The 25,138-nt window shown below is 42.2% G+C and overlaps 2 protein-coding genes across 2 annotated transcripts in view; both read left to right on the top strand.

The window, feature by feature from the left end:
* Positions 1–10,100, top strand: part of scn4ab (sodium channel, voltage-gated, type IV, alpha, b) — a 36,005-nt gene extending 25,905 nt beyond the window's left edge. The window contains exons 21-26 of the mRNA XM_072675183.1: positions 230–511; positions 645–698; positions 853–990; positions 2,132–2,236; positions 2,420–2,690; positions 4,132–10,100. Of these exons, the coding sequence (XP_072531284.1) occupies positions 230–511; positions 645–698; positions 853–990; positions 2,132–2,236; positions 2,420–2,690; positions 4,132–5,369 (2,088 nt within the window). The 3' untranslated portion in view covers positions 5,370–10,100. The remainder of the gene's footprint in view (positions 1–229; positions 512–644; positions 699–852; positions 991–2,131; positions 2,237–2,419; positions 2,691–4,131) is intronic.
* A 9,548-nt stretch (positions 10,101–19,648) lies between these two features.
* Positions 19,649–22,847, top strand: gh1 (growth hormone 1). Its single transcript, XM_072675181.1, has 5 exons — positions 19,649–19,701; positions 20,259–20,398; positions 20,659–20,775; positions 21,023–21,154; positions 22,103–22,847. Exons 1-5 carry the CDS (start codon positions 19,692–19,694, stop codon positions 22,304–22,306), a joined length of 603 nt encoding a protein of 200 aa, XP_072531282.1. The 5' UTR covers positions 19,649–19,691; the 3' UTR covers positions 22,307–22,847.
* Positions 22,848–25,138: the final 2,291 nt, after the last annotated feature.

The following is a 25,138-nucleotide window of genomic DNA, read 5'->3' as shown; positions in this document are numbered from 1 at the left end:
AGAAACAGTGAAGGAGCAGGTGCCTCAATCCTTTTGTCCATATGGTGTGTGTTGTTGCTATTACCACCACATTGAAAAATTCTCTAAAATCTCACTTCACCAATGAAATCCAGTGGCTAATGTTAGAAGCTAGACTTTAAATCTGATTCTAGTTAAAGCCATTACCCTGTCAGTACCCTTACAGTGTTCTGAAATAGAGATCTGAAACTCACCCTGTGGATTTCTGCAGGTGGTGGTCAATGCCCTGGTTGGAGCCATCCCCTCGATTTTCAACGTCATGCTGGTGTGCCTGATCTTTTGGCTGATCTTCAGCATAATGGGAGTGAATCTGTTTGCTGGAAAGTTCTACCATTGCCTTAACACCACCTCTGAGGAGTACTTCAGTATCGAGGAGATCAATAACAAAACCGAATGCTTTGCCCTCATTGAAGCTGGTTTAGACGCACGATGGGCGAACCTGAAGGTCAACTATGACAACGTTGGCATGGGCTACCTGTCCCTTCTGCAAGTGGTTAGTGTTCATACCTGATTGGCTTATAAAGGAGGAAGGCGTTGACAGATGACAGTGGGTGGATTGTTAGATTAGGGGTGCTTTGGGTGTTGGGAGTTTTGGACGTCTGGCCTAATTTCTTGTTTGTCCTCAGGCGACCTTTAAAGGGTGGATGGACATCATGTATGCTGCTGTGGATTCCCGGAATGTAAGAACCAGTGTTATCATGAGATTTCATGTCAAAGGAATATCAGCTTGATTTCCTGACATCAGCTGAAGGGTCTCTGCAAATGGTTTCTTCAGCACAGAGATGAATGGCTTACTGTTTCATGCTTTCTTCTCTCCCCTGGCTCTTCAATTAGGTGGAAGATCAGCCGTCTTACGAGGCAAACCTCTACATGTACCTTTACTTTGTTATTTTCATCATCTTTGGATCCTTCTTTACCCTCAACTTATTTATTGGTGTCATCATTGACAATTTCAACCAACAAAAGTCAAAGATAAGTATAAACAAAGAAATGACTTTATTATCACCAACACTAAACATGCTTATGCCCAAAGCTTTAAAGCAGGTCTTCCCTAAAAGTCCAGAGTTGGCCCACCAGAATCATGATTTGATTTTGTCCCAAGATGAGGTTCCCCTAACCCACCCCCTCACTCAGTGAAAGAACAAGGATAGTGCTATAGTACATTGCTACTGTCTCCATGATTTGAACCCTGCAGCTGCTTCCATTGAAAGTTAAGAACATTTTGCCTTGTCCTGTAAATTCACCATTTGGAAGATTTTCACTGGACAGCGACAATAAATACAACTTATTCAATTCTTATTATGCTTTCAAAAATAGTTATTTTAAAGCATCTCAGCAACAAAATACGGTGTAATGGTAAGACAAAGCTTCGTATGTGGACCCTCTGCCCACATACTGGGGCTGGGCGATATTGTAAGAATATTACATCACAATATTTTAACCCTGGTTCACGATACATGATATTTATCACGACATTTTTAACATCAGTGGCGACAGATTCAAATCCTGCTCAAATTCTCTCCCATACAGACTACAGTGATTTCACTTCATCTGATTAAAGATGAAACACTAATTACTCTCTCTGAAATGAAACATGCAGTTGTGCAGTGTTCTTAAAGCACTGGCGATATTCACGTACACTCGCTTTATCGCAATTTTGATAAAATATCATCATATTGCCCACCCCTACCTCGGCCCCTGCAATTTGGCCTCCCAGGGTCCAACCATAGGTCCTTTAAGTGATGCCAGGGAAGAACCATGTTTGTAATAACGATGGGTGAAGAAACTTCAAATCAAATCAAATCGCTTTCATTGTCACGGTACAAAAAAAAGAAGCCATATATTTACAAAATAGAAATACTGAATATTTACATGTACATTAACTTATACTATACATACACACACATTACACACACTCTCTATTTACAGTGTTGCACTGGTTTAAAGCAGTTTAAATGTACAGGTTTAATATAATCTGAATGTTTGCATTATTTACCAAAGTTCATCACACCTCCTCCCCATACAAGGCATCACTCAGAGTGTCGTGTAACTGGCTCATTGATAGGAGTTGGCTAAAATGCCTAAAATAACTATTTTTATTTTGTTTCTGCACTTAGGAGGGCAGGACCTCTTTATGACAGAGGAACAGAAGAAGTACTACAACGCCATGAAGAAGCTAGGCTCCAAGAAGCCACAGAAACCAATCCCACGCCCCCAAGTATGCAAGTTATGTTGTTTGCATTAGCAGTAAGCCCTGAATGTGACGAATACGAGAATCGGCTCTCATTTCTATGGAGATGTTTAGTTTAGTTGGTTTTGTCTGGATTTCAATGCAGTTTGATGTCACAGCACTAACGATCCCTTCTGTTTCCCATGTCGCACGCCTTTCCTCTCTTTGAAGAACTGCATTCAAGGCTTGGTCTTCGACCTGGTCACCAAGCAGTTCTTTGACATCTTGATAATGTTGCTGATCTGTCTGAACATGGTCACCATGATGGTGGAGACTGATGACCAGAGTCAGGAAATGGAAGAAATCCTCTTCTACATCAATTTCGTCTTCATCGTGATCTTCACTGGAGAGTGTGTGCTCAAACTCATTGCCCTTCGGAAATACTACTTCTCTGTGGGATGGAATATTTTTGATTTTATCGTGGTCATTCTTTCCATTGTGGGTGAGTACTAGGGTTTGGTCCGACTAGACAGACGCGTCTCCGTAGCGATTAGCAGCAATGGGCCTCGACGGCTGTGTTTACATGCAAGGATTGAGTCGGTTCCAAACATAGATTCAGATTGAGATCAAGGTGTTTATGTGCTCCCAGTCTGACAACAATCTGATGACAATCTCTAGCATCACATGAGTCGAGTCAGAGTAAGAGGAGCAGGTGAGAATGTTCAGGTGGTGTCCGATTACTTTAATATGATGCCGGACTCAGAAAATGAACTTCACGTTCCTTATATGCTGAAAGAAAGGGTGCGAGGAAGAGGCCGTGTCCTGCAACATTCCCAGGGCACATGAGCTCCACCACCAAATGCACAAAAGCTCTGGTGGGAGAGAGTTGTACCAGCATTAGTCATAGCAGTGAAGGACGTATGACCCGGCGCTCCTTCAGGATTTTATATATGACTTGATGACAGATTATCTCGCCTTCAGAACATAAAGTATTGGTACGTGTCCACAGCAATTCTCCGCCCTCTTCCTTCTCCAGTGCCTCGCCAGTTAAAGAGGAAGGAGAATTCACATAGACACATTTACCGCGAGAGCCAGGTTGATGATGCCTTGCATATAATGGAGAACGTACTTGACCTTTCTGATTGGGAACGTAAACAGATACAGGTGTTTACACAGCTATTATTCTTCTATGGAATAGACGGATTTTGAAGGATTACCCACCTCGTTTAATCCGATAGACTAGTCTATTCCGATTCAGTCTGCATGTAAACATAGTTATTTTCACATTAGCTGCCTTAAATACACACGTTTGGAAATACTTGCTTATTGTTGAAAACATGGTGGTGGTGACCTCATTCACCATCATTCAATATCTACCTACGAATTTTCAATTCTGTTAAATTCAGTTAAATTTGACAGAGATCCGGGTCCGAGCCTATTTAGAGCAAGCTAGTGGCAACAGTGGCAAGGAAAAACTCCCTCGGATCGAGAGGAAGAAACCTTGAGAGGAACCAAGACTTAAAAGGGTCCTCCTCAGTCCTCCTCTGTCCTCCTCTGTCCTCCTCAGGTCGACACCGAATAATAATAAAATGCAAAACAGGACTAAAGACAATAAAACTAAACTGAACTAAGAAGAAATGGTAAATGTGGTGTCAAGCTTAAGTAAGTAAAGTCTAGGTCAGATTCATAGCATGTTTTTAAAGCTCAGAATAGTTCACAGCTCTGCTCTTATATTGATGAAGCCCATTGTCCTCCTAAACTGAAGAACACTGGGGAATGTCAGAACCTCTGTGAAAGCTGGGTACGTGGGTTTGAAGAGGACATATCTTCCTAAGAGCGATTGGTGAATAAGACCCATCGATTGGAACAATAATGTACGAATGTAAAATATGCACATGCCATTAATGTTCTGCTCAGCGTTTCGCTCCCTTTCTTCTCCACAGGCCTCCTGCTGGCAGACCTGATAGAGAAATACTTTGTGTCGCCCACCCTTTTCCGCGTGATCCGTCTTGCCAGGATAGGCCGCGTTCTGCGCCTGATCCGAGGAGCTAAAGGCATCCGGACGCTGCTGTTCGCGCTCATGATGTCCCTCCCTGCGCTCTTCAACATCGGCCTCCTCCTCTTTTTGATCATGTTCATCTTCTCGATATTTGGCATGTCTAACTTTGCCTATGTGAAAAAAGAAGGTGGCATCGACGACATGTTCAATTTCGAGACCTTCGGGAACAGCATCATATGTCTCTTCATGATCACGACTTCTGCAGGTTGGGACGGGCTCCTGTCCCCGATCCTCAACAGCGGACCTCCCGACTGCGACCCGCACATTCAGAATCCCGGCACGGACGTGAGGGGCGACTGCGGGAACCCTGCGGTGGGAATCGTGTTTTTCTGCTCCTACATCGTGATATCCTTCCTCGTGGTGGTCAACATGTACATTGCCATCATTCTGGAGAACTTCAATGTGGCGACCGAGGAGAGTGGCGAGCCCTTGTGCGAGGACGACTTCGAGATGTTTTACGAGACCTGGGAAAAGTTTGACCCGGACGCCTCGCAGTTCATCAACTACAGCTCCCTGTCGGATTTCTGTGACACGCTGAAGGACCCGTTGAAGATCCCCAAGCCGAACACTATCAAGCTGATCAGCATGGACCTCCCCATGGTACCCGGGGACAAGATTCACTGTCTCGACATCCTGCTGGCTCTCACAGCCGAAGTGCTTGGCGAGTCTGAGGAAATGGACACACTCAAAGCGAGCATGGAGGAGAAATTCATGGCCAACAACCCCTCCAAAGTGTCATACGAGCCAATCACCACCACTCTTCGGCGCAAGCAGGAGGAGGTGGCCGCTGCGGTCATCCAAAGAGCCTACCGCAAGCATGTGCTGAAGCGCACTCTCAAACAGGCCTCCTACATGTTCCGAGAAAAGGCAGACTTGACGAATAAGGACGAGGAGGCTCCAGAGAAAGAGGGAATGGTTGCTAATCGACTGAGCCTGCTGTATGGCGATCAGGCTGTAGAGGAGCTTCCCTCTGCGACCGCCCTTTTCCCCGAGAAAAAGGCCAAAGCTGAGGGGAAGCTTCCCTCCGTAGAGGTGCAGAGTGAGGTGGTCTTGCGTTCTGCCCCTCTCAACGTCCCTGAGTCTTCAGCTTATGTGGACAACCTGAGAGAGTCCATTGTGTAGCAGGAGCTTCATTGCTTTTATTACATCCTATGCAGCAAACGGCTTGTTCGCTTCAGAGGTAGATGTTGGCACATGTTGCAGCTTGAAGGGGGCTTCCTGAAGGGCATTCGAGTGGTAGGTGTGGCCATTTGTGAGCCTCTAGGATGGTGAATTGAGTTGGCTATGAAAAAGTTAAAGGAATGGCTCGGTACAAAATCAAACGTACACAGTTTTAACTCCAGCCAAGACTTTTTTCATGTCCAGATTTTGACTTTTTTACTTTAGTGCAAACACTGAAAAGTCAAAAGCCACCCAAACATCTGTAAACACATGCAGAACGCAGTATACACACGCTAATACATGTTCAAAACAGCAGACTGGTTGGTGTTGTATAGAGTGTCGTATGACTTAAGGCTCATAATTACTTCCTTTACGTAAGAAAATGGCGATTTTTATGTGTTGGCATTAACACTAAGTAATACATCCACTAGAGGTTCACTAGCAGTTCAGAGTCAACGGTGGAGGAGGTCGTGATAATGTACTGACTACAGAAAAGACGGAAAAAATCTTAAAAGTAAAAAGTTTCACCATAATTTGCTTTTCGGACCCATTTTCTTCTTTGTCGTGTCCATGCGGTAGTGGTCATGTGTCCCTTAAACTGTGGGCTACACTGACCCCACGGTTTCCAGTGGTACTGCTCTGTTCCCTCCATAACCGCAAGCTTTTAGAGATCGTGCACAAAAAATACAGATGAAACAAATGTAAAGTCCACACAGAAAGCTACATCCTTATCAGTGGACATTGACATGGACCTTAACATTGACCATAAATGAGTCTTTACTGTAAATGATCAAAATTAAATGCACCACCTTGATGAAGACTTTGCAATAAACTTTGGATTATGGAATTAAAAAATACACCTTGTTTACTGAGAGGGGAAGCTAGGAACTCTATCAGCCTTTTATAAATGATGCCAATCACTTTCAACTGAACCTGTGGTAAAGCAAACTGAGTTTATAGCGTATAACACTTATACAGAAGACATAGTCTTGGACTCCTTGATGATCCTGACAGCTGTTTTTGGGTTTGTTTTTTTTTAAAGAAGGGGATTATTATGAATCTGCCTTTTTTGTATTAAATAAAACATGTCACTTTATACATTTGTGTATCAAAAACCTCAATAAAAATAGTAAAAATAAACAGAAAATGTTGGTGACTTTTGATGTCTAGTGTTTTTTAGTAACATTAGCCATGTAAGATAAGATAAGATAAGATAGTCCTTTATTAGTCCTTTATTAGTAGTCCTATTAGTTTATTAGTCCTTTAATAGTCCTTTATTAGTAGTGGCTAAAGAAGCAGAATTTAGACACCAAACCAGTCTTGGCTGATTTTTAAAAATCTGGATTAGGTGGAAAAATGTTGTGAATTTGTTTTTGATGCTGAACCATTCCTTTACCAACTGAAATCTGTGTAAGGCAACTAAACCACTGATTGTTTCCTGAGTGTAAAAAGTAATTCTTTAAAAATTCAATCATCATAAATAGCTAGGCTGTAAGCTCAGTTCCCATCATCGCGGAATAGCAGAAGTAATACAAAAGCAGAATGGCACAATATGTTTATCATCTGTGATAAGTTTTGATACTACACTGGAGGAGTTGTTATTGTAAAAGGTGCAGCACTTTGTTCTGTTGTTTTTGAAAAAAATATATATATCTTGCTTAGAAAATAGCAATAGTTTTTTTCCATTTGAAAACACGGCATGAATTTATTGTAGTTTAAAATCTTAATATTTGACAGTAAGCTAAAGAGCACATGAACTTCTCATCTACTAAAATGTAACACTCAACCCTTCAAGTCTTTTTCCATCTTTAGCACTGACTATACTAACTGTTTATATATAAGATCTTGTGCAGGTAGAAATTAATATTTAAAAAGTAAAAAAAAAAAATAGTTATGAGACTGTTTTCATGGGTCTGATAAAATATCAGCATTAATTTAAAATGATTACCATCTAAAACAACTGTAAAACACTGTGCCAATGTAAATACACATCATTAAAAACACATAAACATAAGATAAAGCACATCAAACTAATATTGAGTGAGTTCTTGATGATTGACTTTCTAGGTATAACATAGTCACATCCTTTACAGAGAGCACATTCTAAAGTATAATTACTACAATAAATCTTTAAAAAATCTATAAATTTGACATTCAATCATTAAATACATTTTTAAATGATGTCTAAAATGTGCAGATTTAGTTTCCTTTTGAGGAAAACAACAAAAAAAAGCCCAAACATTTCTCACTTGCCCTTGTGTTGCAGAGAGGCTGGATAAAATCTGAAAGCTGATAATCAGTCATCCTGAAGCGCCTCAGTTGCGAACAACTCGAACCTTATGTAAATACAAAACCTGTAATAAACCTGTAAAAACGTATTTCCACCTAATATGCCTGGAATATGCTACACAAACAAACTACAGTACTGTGAAGAAAATGTCTGAAGGGCAATTTTACTCCAATTCTATATTTACATTCAGAAATATCAGTATAACTATACCTGCATTGGGGGTTTACTAAGAGGGAACAGGAAAAGGGCTCATTTGAAATAGAATGAAATGCACACTGATGTTTTGTTGACATTATTATTATTATTATTATTCATTTTATGACATAAGGATGATATATTAAGGATTTTTTTGCATATTTTTGTTTTTAGTTTAACTTGTGGGTTTAAAAGGTTTTAGTGCTTTATTGTTTACATGTCATTGCTGCCTCGCAAAATCGTATGTTGACTTTTCAGGTGTTTAGCTTTCAGCTGAAGTAAGTGTAAAGATATTTTACTTAATTTTTGTCATTTTGGAGCATTTCTATTGGTCAGTTCATAATGACATTTTGACACAATGTAAAGAACAACTGCCAGATGCAAATTAGCTAAAACTGACACAAAAAAGGACATACAAGGTTTTTGCAAGACAGCTATGTATTTATATATATTTTTTAATCCTCATTATTCTGACACACTATTCAGGTCATAAATACATTTTTATATTGTGGAAAATTATATATATTTTTTTAATCAACATCTGACATTAACAACCAGTGCACCCAGACACATTTCTTTCTTTACAGTGTTCCTGCGAGTGACAGGGTGAGCGATGTGGTAAAGAGTGTGCATGAAAAAGACGAACCAAAATAACATTGATAACATTGATTGATTGACTTTGGCAGACATGTGTGTTACTTAAAAACTGCTGTTATTTGATCTGCTCACTTTCAGGGTTAGTTTTTTTTTTTTTTTTTTTTTTTGCCTTTTCCTTCCACATAAATGTGACAGGCCGGCTGAGGGGTCAGTCAGAGTAGCTCTTCTTTCATTTAAAACGGTTCAGATGTTGAACTTGTTTGGGCAATAAATGACTAAAGTGGCTATAATGGCACTATTTGTCTGATCAACAATTCATCTGTTGTACAGTAAGCATCTAGAAAAGCATTTGCAACCATTTTTATCACGTTATTGCTACGTCTGATATGCAAATACAAATATCCAACAATACAAATGTAACTGAAGGTATATTATTTATATAGGACTGATGTTAACAGCTGTAAATACTAACAGATGCTTCATATTAATAGTAAAAGTCCAGAAAGTAACACCTAACTCAACTGTTTATACTTTGTTAAAATGTTTTGAATTTGTGAGTAAAGTCTTAAAGACACTTATTGCTGAATCAGAAAGTGTTTGATGCTGAATTTTACCAGTTAAAGCAGCTTTATGCAAAACCTATGCAGAATTACACGGTTAAAATGTAAACAGAGGCATTCAGAGGAGGTGTGAAACCCTTCGTTCTGGTCAGGATTCTTCACAGTGGTGGTGAATGGGACGAGACGTCTGAGGAGTGTAATGCCTCATAATGCTGCATTCACAGACAGTTAGTACGTGCAATGTTGCAGACTACACCTCCTGGTGATTGAGACACTGTTTGATGAATGTTTTGAGAAGATTGAGCCACGGGAATACATGGGAATACCTCTAACTACAGTGGCCATATTTGTGTTGGCAACGTCTGGCTCTGTTCATCACCACTGAAGAAAAAATCTGTGCTGGCTGTGGCTAAGGTGGCAACCTTAAAAATTCTAAAAAACACAGATAAAATTATTTTTACATGATTTGTATATATTATATTTCCCTTAATATAAAATACACCGATCAGCCATAACATTAACACCATCTTCCAAATATTGTGTAGGCCCCCCTTGGGCCACCATAACAGCTCTGGCCACTTGAAGCCTGGACTCCACAAGACCTCTGAAGGCCACCAAGACATTAGCAGCAGTCCTGTAAGTTGTAAGTGAAGTGGGCAGGGCCTCCATGGATGGCATCAATGAGCCTTAGATGCCCATGACCCTGACAACGGTTCATTGGTTTTTCTTTCTTGAACCGCTTTTGGTAGACACTGACCACTGCATACCGGGAACACCCCACAAGACCTGCGTGATGTTTTGGAGATGTTAAGTGGTGTTAATGTTATGGCTGATATATAATCAGTGTATAAAATAATAAATATAAAGTATTAGATTGTTCTTCATCGTTTGTTTGAACTGTGTTCATTAGAACAGCATGTTTGTTCGGCCACTTTTCGGTAAAACCTGTTAGCTGACCTCTTGACAAGACTGTATAATTTTCTTTGTGTATAAAATGTATGTTTTTTGATGTTTAAACTAATAAAAATAGTCAAACTTTCTTTAAATGTAGTGTGTTTCTGACGTGGCTTTATTTAGGATTTTATCTTTTTTTTTTAATAACGCAGTAATAAAGGCTCCTATTGGGCTATTCTGTGTTGACCCAGCTTCAACACTGGTCAGGCCTCCTGTAGTTACCAGTATGAAAACACACCCTCTTCTGGTGAGGTGACGAGCATCAGCTTTTAAAAATGTGGACGCCGTCTTCTGATGCTATGCTAGAGGTTAAGGAAAAACCTTGGACTTGAGGCCAGTTTCCAACCAAAAAGATCCCCCTGGATCCCACTCTGGAACTGAACTGGCCTGGATGTTGTGTTCATGTGGTGGTTGGTGTGGCGCAACAGATAACATCACTACCTGCCACACCTTGTGGGAGACTGGGGTTCGATTCCCAGTCTGGGTGACTATGCTGCAGTCCTTGGGCAAGACTCCTAACGCTACATTGGCCCTCCTCTGTAATATGAGGAACCTTGTAAGTCGCTCTGGATAGGAGCATCAGCTAAATGCCGTAAATGTAATGTTATTTCATAGTACAAGACAGACATATTTACTAAAGGCAGCCGGACTCGAGCCATCCAAATGACCAAAGAACCAATGGTCCATGAACAGCATTGTGGCAATGTGCAGCCAGGACTGTACAGCTAACTGAGGCTCAGATTCCACCCATCTAGAGGATAGACCTCATATCTGAGAGCACAGGGTCAAGTGGATGGTCTTAGATGAGTGTTTTCCACTGTTTTTTAGGCCCAGTTATTAGACTGGGTCATCCAGGCTTGCTTGCTCTGCCTTTTAATCAAACTCTGCAGGTTATTTAACTCACAACCATGGTTGCCCAACCCATGTTTAACCCCTGCTTAGCCTATCACTGACCCTGGTGGGCATCCATATGTGGGCCCAACATGGACCCTGTACTTTTCTGGGCAAGCTCTCCCATTGGTTAGTCCTTCAAGAGCTGCACATGATGCCTTACACTTTAGTTTAGTAACTAGTTGAACCGTTTGAGTCAACCAATCAAGTAAGCAATGGAGCAATGATGAGAGAGTCAAGGGCTCTTTACTGAAACTGCTACAGACAAGTATATCCTGTATCAATGTCTGGTAGAAGCTTCAAATACAACCTAGAGAACATCTCAACATCTCATCTACAAGCTTCAAAATCTCAAGCAGCCCAGAAATGGTCCATTTGCACCAGCATTAGCTTTCTGCAACAGCTCTGTGCAATTCCCAGCAGAAATTAGCATTAGCATAGCGGCGTTTCCACAGGCATGGCCCAAACTGAAGCATACAGTTTAACAGTCACGGTTCTCCTTTACTGCCCAGTGCTCCAGTGCTGTAAAGTTGTCCAGACAATTACTTCTGAGGGTCAGGGGTGACTCTCTTAGCTGGGTGTTTGTCTTTACATAAGTGAAGGAGGCAGCAATGGAGCTCGTCCTGTCAACAAGGACAGCGCCCAAACCAACAAAACCACAGCTGCCTGGGATCCGCAACATGAGAGGACACAAGTGTTGTGACTGCGATGGTGGAGCTGGTGGTGGTGGTGGAGGGGTGAAAGGGGGGGGAAAGTGCGTTCCAGCTTTTGATGGGCAGGACGGCCCACTTTGAAACCGGAGTTGGTGTTTCAGTCAGGCGAGAAGAGCAGGACGCCGCAGGATGCCATTTCAGCTGCCCCCGAACCTGCTTCCTGTTCCCTGAACACCAGGCCCTGTCTTTGGACGTGGCACAGACTAACTGACCTCAAGTCAGCAGGAGTGGAAGCAGGAGCACCACTTCTGGTAACACTAAGAGCTGCCCTGCTTTGACACCATGAGACCCAAGCTGGGTCAAGGGTCCTGTGATTCCTGGGGGTTAAAGGTTACCGGAGAGTCTGAAGAGGGGATTCTACACATGCCAAGGATGCTTTAGACATGTAGACGTCTGTGTTGAAGGAAACGATGGCGGACAAAGTGGAGGTCACTTTGATGGAGGACTCTCTGGAACAGATTAACATGAACCTATCAGCACAATGCCTAATGCCAGGCGTGGGCTAGTAGAGGGGTATAAAGCCCCCCTGCACTGAGCTGTGGAGCAGTACTGTAGAACTCCTGTGTTCTCTGCAATGATGGATGGTGCTCCATCCAATACTTCTGTTGGGGCTGATCCAACATCCAGACCTCACTTTGTATGCTCTTGTTGCTGAATGCTCCTCTAAAACCTGAACTGTCCACTCTTTTTAATAGCCTTCAATTTGCAAGAAACAATGAATGAGCAGGTGTCCCAATACTTTTGTCCATATAGTGCACACTCAAAGACCCCCTAAAATGTAGTTTTTCACTATTTTACCATCATCAACATTACATATAAAAGTCAGAAGACACGTGTAGGTTCTCTGGAGGGTTTGGATAGTAAGGAAAGTGGCTATATTTAGCCACATTAGCATCAAACATGATCCGAATGACTGTTTACACCTCAACCCTGAATTTTGTGGCAAGTTGGAAGTCTCCTTTAAGAAGCCGTGTCTTCCTCTACAGTCTTAGCCTGCATTAAACAGTCTAAAAAAAGTTTACACACGCTAATGTCATTCATAAATCAAACCCCACCCCACCTTTATCTTGGCACCGGTGGGAAAATGCTATTATTTTAAATGGCATCGGTGACAGCGGAAGTAACAGATTCGGATGTTAAAAGTAGAGCTACTCGATAGCGCTCTAAAATAGGCACGGTGGTCCCATCCAAGAAGGCCACCATACGTTACAATGATCTTCAGAGAGATTTCCTCTTCATAGAAGACTGACACTGTTCATGGAGCTGGAAGATCCGGAAGTAGCGAGGAATTGCGACTGCCATATCTACAGTATCTACAGGCGCTGTCCAGTCAAAAAACATGTATCTCCAAAATAGTGACTTTACAGGAGAAGGCAGAAACGCTCTTAACTTCTGAATGGAAGTCAATGTAAAATACCAGTTTATTCCAAGAGATTTAGAGCATTTCTATTGGTCCATTTATCTGGAATTATTTACGCCCTCTCTTCTTGTGGCCTTTCCTCGATTCCTTGCTCTCTTAGACACAGCCGGGATGTCCCCCTTCTTTTATAAGCTTGAGAAATCCCAAAGCGGATACCTGAAGTGGTAGAATTCCTCCCTGCCAGTCTGACATCCTTCAAGGGTGATCACCACATATTTCAGGACCGACCCCACTCCCTCTATAACTCATCCCCTTCCCAAAGAGTGGACAGGAGTGGACAGGAGCCAGTGAATGCCAGTGTTTCCTAGCTTAAACACTCCCTGCATGCCTCTTATGACAACGGGTCACTCAGCATTGACTATAATGGAGACACTCCCACAGCAGCTCGCTGCCCTTTCCTACAGGGCCATCCTTAATCCCAGAGAAACAGTTAATGCTGGCTTTTCCATCAAACAGCACAAACCCAACCAGGGCCTCAAAATACAGGTGGGAGAGTCTGTGTGACAGAGTCAGATACAAAGAGACAGTAGTGAGAGGGGTGATGATACGGAGAATCGGAAGCTGTCTGGGAAATGATATCTCAGTATAGAGCTTGGGATTTTAATTCCATCGGTGCACCCGCCCAGCTATCCCTCACCAAAGATCACACAGCTCCTGTCAGAGTCAGATGATGGAGGGAGCCGGCAAGAGCCCCGAAACCAGAGTCGCTGACCTGACCTGATGAGTAATGTCAGACGGATTAAGGCGCCTTGCCGTTAGAACCAACATGGCGACTGCGTGCTACAGTTCTCAGAGGGGTACTGCAGGGAAGCCTTTTAAAGAGCTTAATTCTTTGTTGCAGTAAAATGACTGTTTTTAATGTTTTTCAACCGAAATGTAATTTTAAATGTTTTTAATTGTAAAAAGTGGTGTTTTATGTCATGGCGTGTGAGGCCATTTAAAAAAAAAAATCAATTATAAAAAATGTGTTTTAGATGTTTTTAATTGTAAAAATGGCATTTTAAATGTTTTCAATTGCAAGAAATTTTTAGATGTTTTAGATGTTTTCTAAAGTAGAAATGTAATTTTAGATGTTTTCAATTGTAAAAAAAATTGTTTTAGATGTTTTCAATTGTAAAAAATGGCATTTTAAATGTTTTCAATTGTCCAATTTCTTAATAGCTTTAACAAAGCTAAAATTGTTTTTTAGACACGATATAGAATGATGAGCACCAAATCAATACAACTGAAGTATAATTATTGGAAACTGGAATATGATAATTGTTTTACTTATTTTGGAAGAAATCAATGAATGTGCAGGTGTCCCAATACTTTTGTCCACATAGCCTATGCAGGCAGCACATGTTCTTGCACTATATACAGTACTGTCCAAAAGTGGCAGAAACTTTAAATCACTGTCAGAAAACTCTAAAATTAACATGCAGGTTATGATTAATGTTCATGAACAGCTCTTGTGAAACTTTTTAGAGGTTTTGTAGATTTATATATAATCATATATATATATATATATATATATATATATATATATATATATATATATATATATATATATATATATTGTATATGGTGCTGGATATAATAGATATATATTTATCTAAAATCATATATCATATAATTTTTATTTTATTTATTTATTTGTTTATTTTACATCATTGTAAACACCAGGGGTTCACCAGTTTCCATTAGCGATTTTTCTAGCCTGCGTTGAAATATTGAAGCTGGAACAAAGTTTGGTTAACCCACTGTCCATAAGTATTGGCCCAACCAGATCCTCCACTACTACTTGGAGTCAATAATGGCACTGCATTGCTCTCAGTAAACCATGTGCAGCTGTTAGACCATGTGTTATAGAGTGGTTATAAGCCCTCTTGGAAAGATCTGGTGATTTATAAAAGCTAAACAGGGCTCAGCTTAGTGGTAAGAGAATCATAGCTGGTAGAGAGAGAGAGAGTGTGTGTGTGTGTTCAGTGTGATGCTCCTTCAACCATTTAAGAGGAATTATCCCAGTGCTAAGAGGCCTATTGGAAACGCAGCCTACTGAGGTAAGTGTTTTCTTGTAGTCTGTTGTGCTTCCTTTTGCAGCACAGTGCTTTTGGCGCCCTCATGTGGTGGAACAGGTTAAATACAATCAGGAAAACTGAAGAACTTCCAGGTTTCTGCACACACAGGTGTGGGTTTTTTTGGGTTCTCATTCTGACACCAACTTGAACATTGTCATATGTGTGTAACTGTGCAGGTGTTTACTGAGATGTGAATGGTGACAGTCTCATGGATTGCATCAGTGAACCTTAGGTCCCCATGACCCAATTCACCGGTTGTCCTTCCTTGGAGCACTTTTGGTAAGTACTGACCACTGTATACCAGCAAACCCCCAGAAGTTCTGACCCGGTCGTCTAGCCGTCACAGTTTGGGTCTTGTCAAAGTGGCTCAGGTTGTTATGGGAACCCATTTCTCCTTGACTCACTTTTCACTCACTGCCTAATATCACCCCTCCCACCCCTTGACAGATGACTGTCCCCCACTGTAGATGTAGTTCACTTCACCTTTCTGTGGTACTAATGTTATGGCTCATCAGTGTATATCCCTACAGGGTGGAGCCCATTGGTTTTCTTTATAGTTGTGCCTGAATTTTCCCATTGATTGACCTTGGGGCTGGATATTGACCAGGCTCTTTAGTGCCACCTTGTGGTCACTGTATGGTCAACACCTCAAGGCAGGATCAGATTATTTAACTGGTTTAAAGTCCTTTATGTAATTTTTGTACTTTATTAAGTGTCTTATTCTATAGGAAAACAGCTCTGCTTTATACTCACGCTTAGTGAGAAGCATTATTTCATTATTACATTATTTTTGATAGGTAAGATTGTTTAAAAGAAAGGCTAAAGAGGCACTGGATACTGTCTTATGAAAAAGTTTGGACACCCCTGTTCAAATGGTGTAATTTTTGTTTGTTAAATTAAACCAATAAACAGTCCTTATGCTTTAGAATAGGCCCACGTCTGTCTCTGTAGGGGATGAGAGTTATTTACACAGGGGTAGATTTAATGTTTTCACCAATCAAAAATCTAAATCAGGTTTTGTGGTGTATATTCTTCGCCCCACTAACATGTGATGCACAGTGTAAAGGTATTAATAGGTGAGAGGACAGTCATTTTGTCCTCTAATCCTGAATCCGAGTCTCTAAATGAATGCTGAGTATCAGCCAATACCCCCCCCCCAACTCCCCCACCCCACCTCCCGCCACCCCCCTTAATTCTGGACTGATTGACTTTTCTTAAAATCACTGTTTTATAGTGTTTAATATCTTATAATCCAGTCTGACTCTCCTCCCTGACCAATCAGCTCCCAGCTCCTTTACAACACTGCAGTCTAATCACCTCCTGTGTGTGTGTGTATGTGTGTGTAGTGGTACACACTGTGGACTGTGGTTGTTGGTCTACTGGTGTATAATAACTGGTTTATAGTGGGTGAATGTGCTGTGTGTTTGTGTGATTGTGGTTTCTATAGCGTGTGTGTGTGTTAGCATTAGCGTTAGAGTGCCGGTTCTCCCGCTGGTAAAACTGACCGTTTCAGTGAGAGTTATATAAAGGGTCCGATATTATGGTCTGTTTTCAGGTTCCACTGTAAAATAGCTTAACACTGCTGCAGAACCTCAACTCCCTTATTCACCTTCTAAGAACTGAGACTATTACAAACCCTTTGAAATTTTACTGAACTAAATAGAACAGTCTTAATCGGCCTCCTTAGACCTGTAACCTGACATGAATGCAGTGATCTCAGCTGAAACGGTCACGCACAGAAAGAACTAAAAACAAGCCAAAAACAAGACAAAGCCAGAGAACCTCATTAACCAGCAGAGCAAGAGCTCCCTAACCACGTAAACAGATCGGATTCTGTTTTTTCCAGGAGGGCATTAATCCCATAATGCCGTGCTGACATTTCACCTGTCTCAGAACGCTGAATATTACATATGAACTGACATCACACCCGATCAGGAAAGCTCTTCTTGCTCCACCTTCACCACGTCTGCAGATGATCTGATCTCCTGTCGTTACTATGGATGAAGTAACCTTTCTGATGGAGGTGACACCACTGCAGTGCAGATGGGAGAGAGGTTGTGGTCACTGTTGCCTCAGGTCTGGTGGAAAGCTTGACTGTAGCCTCAAACAAGGTGTTTAATGGGAAGTCCACTTATTACGTTTACGGGGGAGGTGAATGGAAGCACCTCTAAAAGCAACAGGGGTGCTGTTATGTGAATGTTATGTGAATGTGTTGCTTGATGCCTGAGACATTGTTTTAGGTGGCTCTGGTGGAAGAAGAACTGGAAACGAATCCAGCTGATCTTCATAGACACGTACTGCCAATAGAACACAGGGGCCTAAGCCAAGGGTCCAGTTCAGGGGTATAAAGCCCTACAGCTTTGGGCTGTAAATGCAGTGGAACTGCATTCTCTGGAATGGTGGTGTGACAAAGCTCCATCCAGGCCCCTTTGGGATGCTTTGGGGTGGAGTGGCAGAACTTGAGTGTCATCCAACAACATCCAACAGTACCTGACCTCACTAATGCCCTCCCCTGGGACTGAATGCAATCAAAGCCTCACAGAAATGTTCCAACATTTAGTGTAAAAGGTTTAGAAGCTGTTAGAGCTGCAAATAAGAACACAAACTATAAATCAATCAATCAATCAATCAATAAATCAATCAATCAATCATTGTATTGAGGGTGAGCATTGAGTCAAGCATTATACAGAAGAGACTGAAAATGAACGTTTTGAGAACTTTAGGCTCGAACACAACGAAGCTTTAATAGAGAAACTGCTCCACCAACTTTTTAAGAGGTTAATAGATGATCAGTCATTGGGCTGGATTAAGATAATCCTTTATTAGTCCCACAGTGGGGAAATTCTCAGTGTCACAGCAGAAAAGGGATTGCAAGACACTCTCAGATGCAAAAACGTAGATAAATGAAGGTACTTGCAAATGAGGGGGGGCATTGGGACCTCTGTTCCCTGAACATGTGTGTGTAGTTTAAGTGTGTGTATGTGGTCCGCTGGGAGCAGTGTGGTAGTGGAGTCTGACGACAGCAGGAAGGAAGGACCTGTGATACCCCTCCTTTACACACTTGGGGTGAAGCAGCCTGTCGCTAAAGGAGCTGCCCAGTGCTGCCAGAGTCTCATGCATGGGGTGGGAGCTGTTCTCCAGCATGGAAGCCAGCTTGGCTGTCATCCTCCTGTCTCCCACCACCTGCACTGGGTCTAAGAAGCACCCCAGGACAGAGCCGGACGGCCCTCTTTATGAGTTTGTCCAGTCTCTTCTTATCTGCCGTCGAGATGCTACTGCCCCAGCAGACCACTCCATAAAAGATGGCAGATGCCACCACTGTGTCGAAGAAGAAGGAGCAGCTGTGTGTGAGAGAGAGAGATGAGGGCTAGTTATGAGACTTTATCCATGTTTCAGCAGAAATAAAGTGTGATCTACCCTCTGAGCTCAACAGTAGCGAATGATGCTAATACGTCATTAGACTCTGTGAAGTTGGGAGTCTACTGGAGGACAAACTTGGAAAGTCAAAGTTTGAAACTAATCCTAAGGTGTATTACTCAGTAACTACAGGGGCGTCTGTACAAACTGGTGGAGCTTTTCTTTGGTAATAGAAGTTTGTAATAACACTTTTGGCCCGTCAGCAAACTCATAAGGTCGTGATTAGTGCTGTCAACTTAAAAAAAAAGGGTTAATCGTGTGCGTTAATGCACTGACATCGACCTTATGAGCTAATCTAACCTGATGTATTTGAGTAGTTCTAACATTATGGGTATGTTCCTTGGACAGGGACTAAGCCTACCACTAGACTAAACAGTCGTCTGAATGGAGATTCTGCACTAAAAGTAAAATAGAGTTCAGAACAGGCCTGAATCCTTGTCCTACAATCCCTGTCTAGCGTGCAGGGTTTAATACCTTAAGTACATTCAAAGCTTTGAAGTTCGGTGAACTTTCAGGCTTACAGTACAGGTGTCTGCACTCACTTCTGATCATATCATAGATGATAGGTTATCCCTGAAGACTCCTGACTACAACAAATCCTTTCATTTAGCTTTTCCAGATTGATCTGTTTGATATAAAAGAATCATTCTGTTTGATTTCCTAGTTCTTGTGCTTTTAGACTACACGGATGATGCTGATGCTGACCTGAATCTAGATGCTCTTCTTCTAGACTCCAGAAAAATACAGCTAATTCACTCTTCGTAACCATAGCAATCATAAAATTCTTCTCAGATTCACAAGATAAGTCTATGATTTCAGTCCAATTCAGACCGGACAGTCCGGTCAGCAAGGTAGCTGGAGCAGCTGTAGCTGTACTGTCTATTGCTTCTGCTTTCTGAATGCCAAGTTCATTCGTCTAGTGCAGGAAGAGTGATCATCCCTCCACAAGTCATGGAAACGGCCATACGCAAAAATGCCAGAAAGCACATTAGCATATACAGGTGAAACTATGTGTAAACTAATGCATAGAAATACAGCAGATATAATCAGAGAAAGTATCGGGTTCCTCGTATAGATGCATTTAAACAAGCTCTGCTCACATATAAATATCAGCCCACCAGAGCGAGAGAGACAATCACTCACCAGCTTTCAACTGAGAGACTTCTGAGCTGACTGAAGACTGAAAATGGCTAAAGGTAAGGTCTTCACTTCACTTCATTTCCCTTCAGTTACCGTGCCTTTAAGGCCTATGCAAATGACTGACCTCTGGATGTTCTGATTGGCTGTGTTGTACAGTACCTGAAAACAGTCTGGGCTGAAAGACTCCTTATACCTGCACCTAATATTGTGAAACACACTGTGAGCCATCCAGGCATGGTCTCCAAAAGACCTCTGGAAGCGTTCTGTGGAATCTGGCTCCACATGTTAGCAGCAGATCCTTTAAGCCTCTATGGATCGCATCAGCGAGACATGGTCACCTACTGGAGCACCTTTGATAGATGCTGACCACCTGCTCTGATGGTTTGGACCACCTTCAAGATCTGAGTCAATTCTAAGCACTTTATCTGTCAGTGGTTTTAATGTTATGGCTGGTATGGCTGAAGTATTAAACTCTCGGAGTCTAAATCAGGTGGAACAATGATTTTAATACTGGTGATTCTGCCATGTCAGCTGTAAGTTGCCACTGGAGATCTTCACTAAACCCAGTCCAAATATGAAAGTAACCTTAAAGGCCTTCTGTCTCACGTTACAGGTTTGGTGCTGCTCTCCGTTCTGGTGGCTAGTCTATACGTTAGCCAGGGCTCCACCTCTGAGAACCAGCGGCTCTTCAACAACGCAGTCATCCGTGTGCAACACCTTCATCAGCTGGCTGCCAAGATGATCACTGATTTTGTAAAACTCCTTTATCTTATTGTTGAAATAAGCACTGCTTCAAAGACAGTCTAGGCCATGTCTAGCTGAGCTACAGAAATAAGGAGCTACAGAAGCAATGCTTGAAGTTAGCTTAAAATAATATTCCAGCATGAGGTCGGCTCTCAGCGTCCATATTGTCCATAATTCATCCTACAGTATAATATGAGCACAGAAATTAGAAGTTTGTAGAAGCGTCTTCATGAAGTGGCTGTTTTACTGGTTGTGTTGTCGTTCTACAGGAGGAAAGTCTGCTGCCCGATGAACGCAGACAGCTGAGCAAGATTTTCCCCCTGTCCTTCTGCAACTCAGACTCCATTGAAGCTCCCACTGGCAAGGACGAGACCCAGAAAAGCTCTGTAAGACACAGCACTGCTCATCATTTTCAAGGCAGTGATATTAATCGGTTACTTTATACTGGGAGAATCTTATTTAATAAAGTAAATGAAAGTATAATGTAATATTTTCATGCTTGGGATGGAAATCTGACGTCCAGTTTCATGATGACCTTTGATGGACCTCTGTTAATGTTCTCTAAAAACAGACCTTTTATAATATAAACATATTTAAATGAATTATTGCCTTAAAACTTTATTATCTTGCAAGGTGCTGAAATTGCTGCACATCTCATACCGTCTTATCGAGTCCTGGGAGTACCCCAGCAGGATCCTCGGAAACCCCAACCAGATCACAGAGAAGCTGGCTGACCTGAAAGTGGGCATCAGTGTGCTTATCAAAGTAAGTGGACAGAGATGGGCAGCAGCTCTGGATTATTAAAGACAGTAATGTATTAAATACACTGTTCTAAATAGACCTCCTTAAATAAAGGTTCCTCAAGGGTTCTTTAGCAAAGGCAATGGTTCTGTACAAACCATGGCCTCCCAAAGAACCGACTGAATGCTTAACTGATTCTCTAACTGCTTAAATAGTTGAAATCTCTTGTACATGCTTCTGTAAGACACCAGCTAGAGTTAAACTAAGGCTTCATTAAATAATTTAGTTACTACATATAAAAAGAGACACCATTAGAGCACAGATTTGAATGTATCATGAAGAAGAACATGGGAAAAACTGTCCTTTTTGTACTGGGATCCTTCTGGACCTTCTAGGCCTTCAGAGAAGGTCCAATGAGTTCTGAGAATAGAACAAATACATCTGCTAATCACTAAGCTTATTTAATTAGTAAGTTTTAGTCACAACAAGAGATACGGTCAAATGATTACCTGAGGATCGCTGGTTCGAATCCCGGGTCATGCTGCCTGCCATCAGCAGCCGGAGCCTGAGAGAGCACAACTGGCCTTGCTCTCTCCGGGTGGGTCGGTGTCTCTCTCTCTACCCACATCACTTCAGTGTGATGCTGGCCGGCACAGGCATCTGTTAGCTGATGCAACAGAGCTGGGAACCTAGTGCGCTTGGTGTACGGTGACGTTGCACTGGCAGCAGTTCAGAAAGAGGCGGTGGCTGGTTGCACATGTGTCAGAGAAGGCATGGGTCAGTCCTCACCCTCCCAGTGTCGGCAGCATTACATGTGATGGGGTAGACATTAACTGCCAAGTGAAGCCTCCTATTGGTTGGGCCTTCACGAGCAGTACTGAAGGCCTGTCTGGCCAATTAGAATACATTTGTAGCGCTTGAACACAGAGTCCGAGTGTTCGAGCGTTTCTGTGCTCTGTGTAAACTCTACAGGGATGTCTGGATGGCCAACCCAACATGGATGACAACGAGTCCCTGCCCCTACCATTCGAAGACTTCTACCAGACCATGGGCGAAAGCAACCTCAGAAAGAGCTTCCGTCTGCTGGCCTGCTTCAAGAAGGACATGCACAAAGTGGAGACCTACCTGAGGGTGGCTAACTGTAGGAGATCCCTAGATTCCAACTGCACCCTGTAGGGGACAACCAAGCACATTAAGCCACAGCCTGCAAAAGCCAGTTAACCAACACTGTGGTCAGGCGTGGCTCAGTGTACTCGTCCCTTGCTAGCATGTTCCTTCTTCAACACCCTTCTGTATTAATTCTGCTTGCCAAAGACATCTCATCCATTCATCAGCAGAGTTCATTGGTCTCTGCAGCTGTGAGGTTGTAAAAGGGACGTAGTTCAAAGTGGTGCTATGCAAATCAAATCCGCCTTTAAAAGAATCGATTTTACTGGATTAATTGGAACCACAGCTTTTGGTTAATTGGATTATTAATGAAGGTGAAGTAAAATAAAGCTTTTTAAAATGAAATGAAACTATATGAACTTCTGAGTGGATGAGGAAGCTCCTGGATACGTGTCCAAACTACCACATGATTGTGAGACAAATAGAAAATGTATTTTCAAATCAAAGCCTGAGATTTTTAACTTATTAATCAGCTCCATCTTTTCCTCTGTAAAATGCTTTGTGCTGTTGTTTGTATGTTTTTCCAGTAAAGCTGTTCTCTGCAGTTTAATCATGGTATCTGTGACTTTTATTCAAGAACCTGGGGCCAAATATACATACACTACATGGACAAAAGTATTGGGACATCTGCTCATTAACTGTTCCTTCTGAAATCAAGGGTATTAAACAATAGCTTATGATGCTTTTATTGGAGTAACTGTTTCTATGAAACTGAGGCAAAAACCCAGAAACCCATTGATCTGAAATGCACACAGTGGCTGATGTAGTTGCTGAGAGGATCAGTGTGTCTTTGGCGCCTCCTGGTGGATTCAGAATGATAAGCAACAGTTGATCCAGCTCAGCAGGGCCTCTCAGAATATTACATCTTGAACACCCTGCTGAAAAATCAGCCTGTCCAGCATAGAGTACGTTCTCTTAAATGTGATGGTTTAACTGGTTTCTCAGAATGGCCAATCTAACCGAACTGGTATGGCCAGCATGACCACACTGGTTGACCTGCATGACCAGTGTGACCAAGTTGGTTGGCGATCATGACCAAGCTGACCACCCTGATCCACCAAACATCTATCTCACTGGTCTAGTTGGCCATACTGGTTGACCAGCTTAACCATTACCCTCAAATGAAAACACACTTTACGATGATCCAGAGTTAAGCTGCTCGACCAGCTTAATCAACTCGCCTATCAGCTCAGGGTACGCTGCCGTCTTGATGTTGCTGTCTGTGCTGAACTGAGAACCAGGTTAATTAAGGAATTACTTAATTACAGCCAGACTTCTGGTTGTGCTGGGGCACACACAGAATATAGAGGGGCACAGCTGTACCCCTCTGCTTTCCTAATAATTTTACTAGTTACTACTAATAATACAATAAAATATTAATAATAATGTAAGTGACAATATTACTATTAATAATTGGACGTGTTTGTACCCTGTAATGCTACATATCACTAGAATAAATGCGAATAAGCACAAATACAGTAAACTATCAGAATAAAGGCAAATAAACAATAACATTTTAGTGTGTTTGTGTCCTGGCCAGTCTCTGCAATCCTCTCCTTCGAACACAAACCAAAGGATAAATACATTAAATATGCAAATATACATCAAAGACATTCCCATAAAAGCTATGTCCCAAATTTATCATTCTTGCTTAGCAATGGCTGAAGTTCCTGCCCTTTCCTAGATCCACCCATAATCCAACCAAACACAATTAGGAAAGTCTCCAGGTTCAAAAATATTCAACTCCAGCATTTTTACCGGTGAGTTACTGAGTCTCTTCAGTGCTTGGGGTCTTCAGAGGGGCTAATGGTCTTCAGTCTGTCCAGTCAGAGATGCGATGTGGGCATGAGGGCTCTGCTCCTCCTCTGCTAAACTCGAATGCAGGATTCGAAGAAACACCATCCATCATTCCAGAGAACACAGCTCCTCAATGCTGGGGTGCTTTATACTCCGCTAGCCCACACCTGGCATTAGGCAGCATGGTGCCAATAGGTTCCTGTTTCTCTGCTTCAGAGAGTCCTATTCTATTGGCAGTACTTCTCTAAAGTGACTAGATAAGCTGTGCATGTGCATTTGCACGTATGTGTCAGTAACAGGTGCAACCTAGAGTAGCTGAATGGTTTAATTAGAAGGGGTGTCTACAAACTTTTGGACAGATAGTGTACACAGCAACTGCATTGGTTTGAAATGGGATCTCTGTGTTGTCTAAAGCAGATGCCTTGAGCTCTTGAGGTTCCTGGTGGAGACAGGGTGACTGCTTGTCATTTTCATAGACAGCAGGAGGGCCAGGGTGTCTCGTGAAACCGCAGACCTCCTCTCGTTAAAGTGTTTTTTACTGGATGATTACCGCAAATGTTTATGTGGCAGCCTCCAAAAGGTTAAGTAAGCTAGAGAAGTTGGCAGCTGCGTCTTCCTATGAAACTAAGTCTGGATTTTGCTAATCCTCCACTCTTCCCAGGCTGGGTCCTCGCTGCCCACAGTGACGATTGAGCCACTAGGATACAGAAAGGTATATCTGTCATGAAGCATGCAGCACTTTCCAGAGGGCTCTCAGCTCTACTGGACTCTCAATCAGCCTGTGGCTGTTTTTGATGTAATGATGTAGCTCCTGTGGTTTTTTGCTTGTGGCTGATGGTGTAGCACGTCTGCCTCTGAAGGAATCACAGCAGACTGGTGGGACCACAGTAGCATCACTGCAGACACACCTTCTCAAGATGGGTATCAAAAACAGCAGGCCTATCAGAAGTCCACCTACAGGAGCATCAGCAGCAGACCCACCTTTCATTTGAGGGCCCAGGTGTTGCAGAAGATCTATAGGTGGCCTACTGAACTCATAGGGCC

The sequence above is a fragment of the Salminus brasiliensis genome, chromosome 3, assembly GCF_030463535.1.
Source record: "Salminus brasiliensis chromosome 3, fSalBra1.hap2, whole genome shotgun sequence".
NCBI lineage: Eukaryota > Metazoa > Chordata > Actinopteri > Characiformes > Bryconidae > Salminus > Salminus brasiliensis.
Note: the sequence above shows the minus strand (reverse complement) of the source record. Positions and strands in the feature narration are given on the sequence as shown.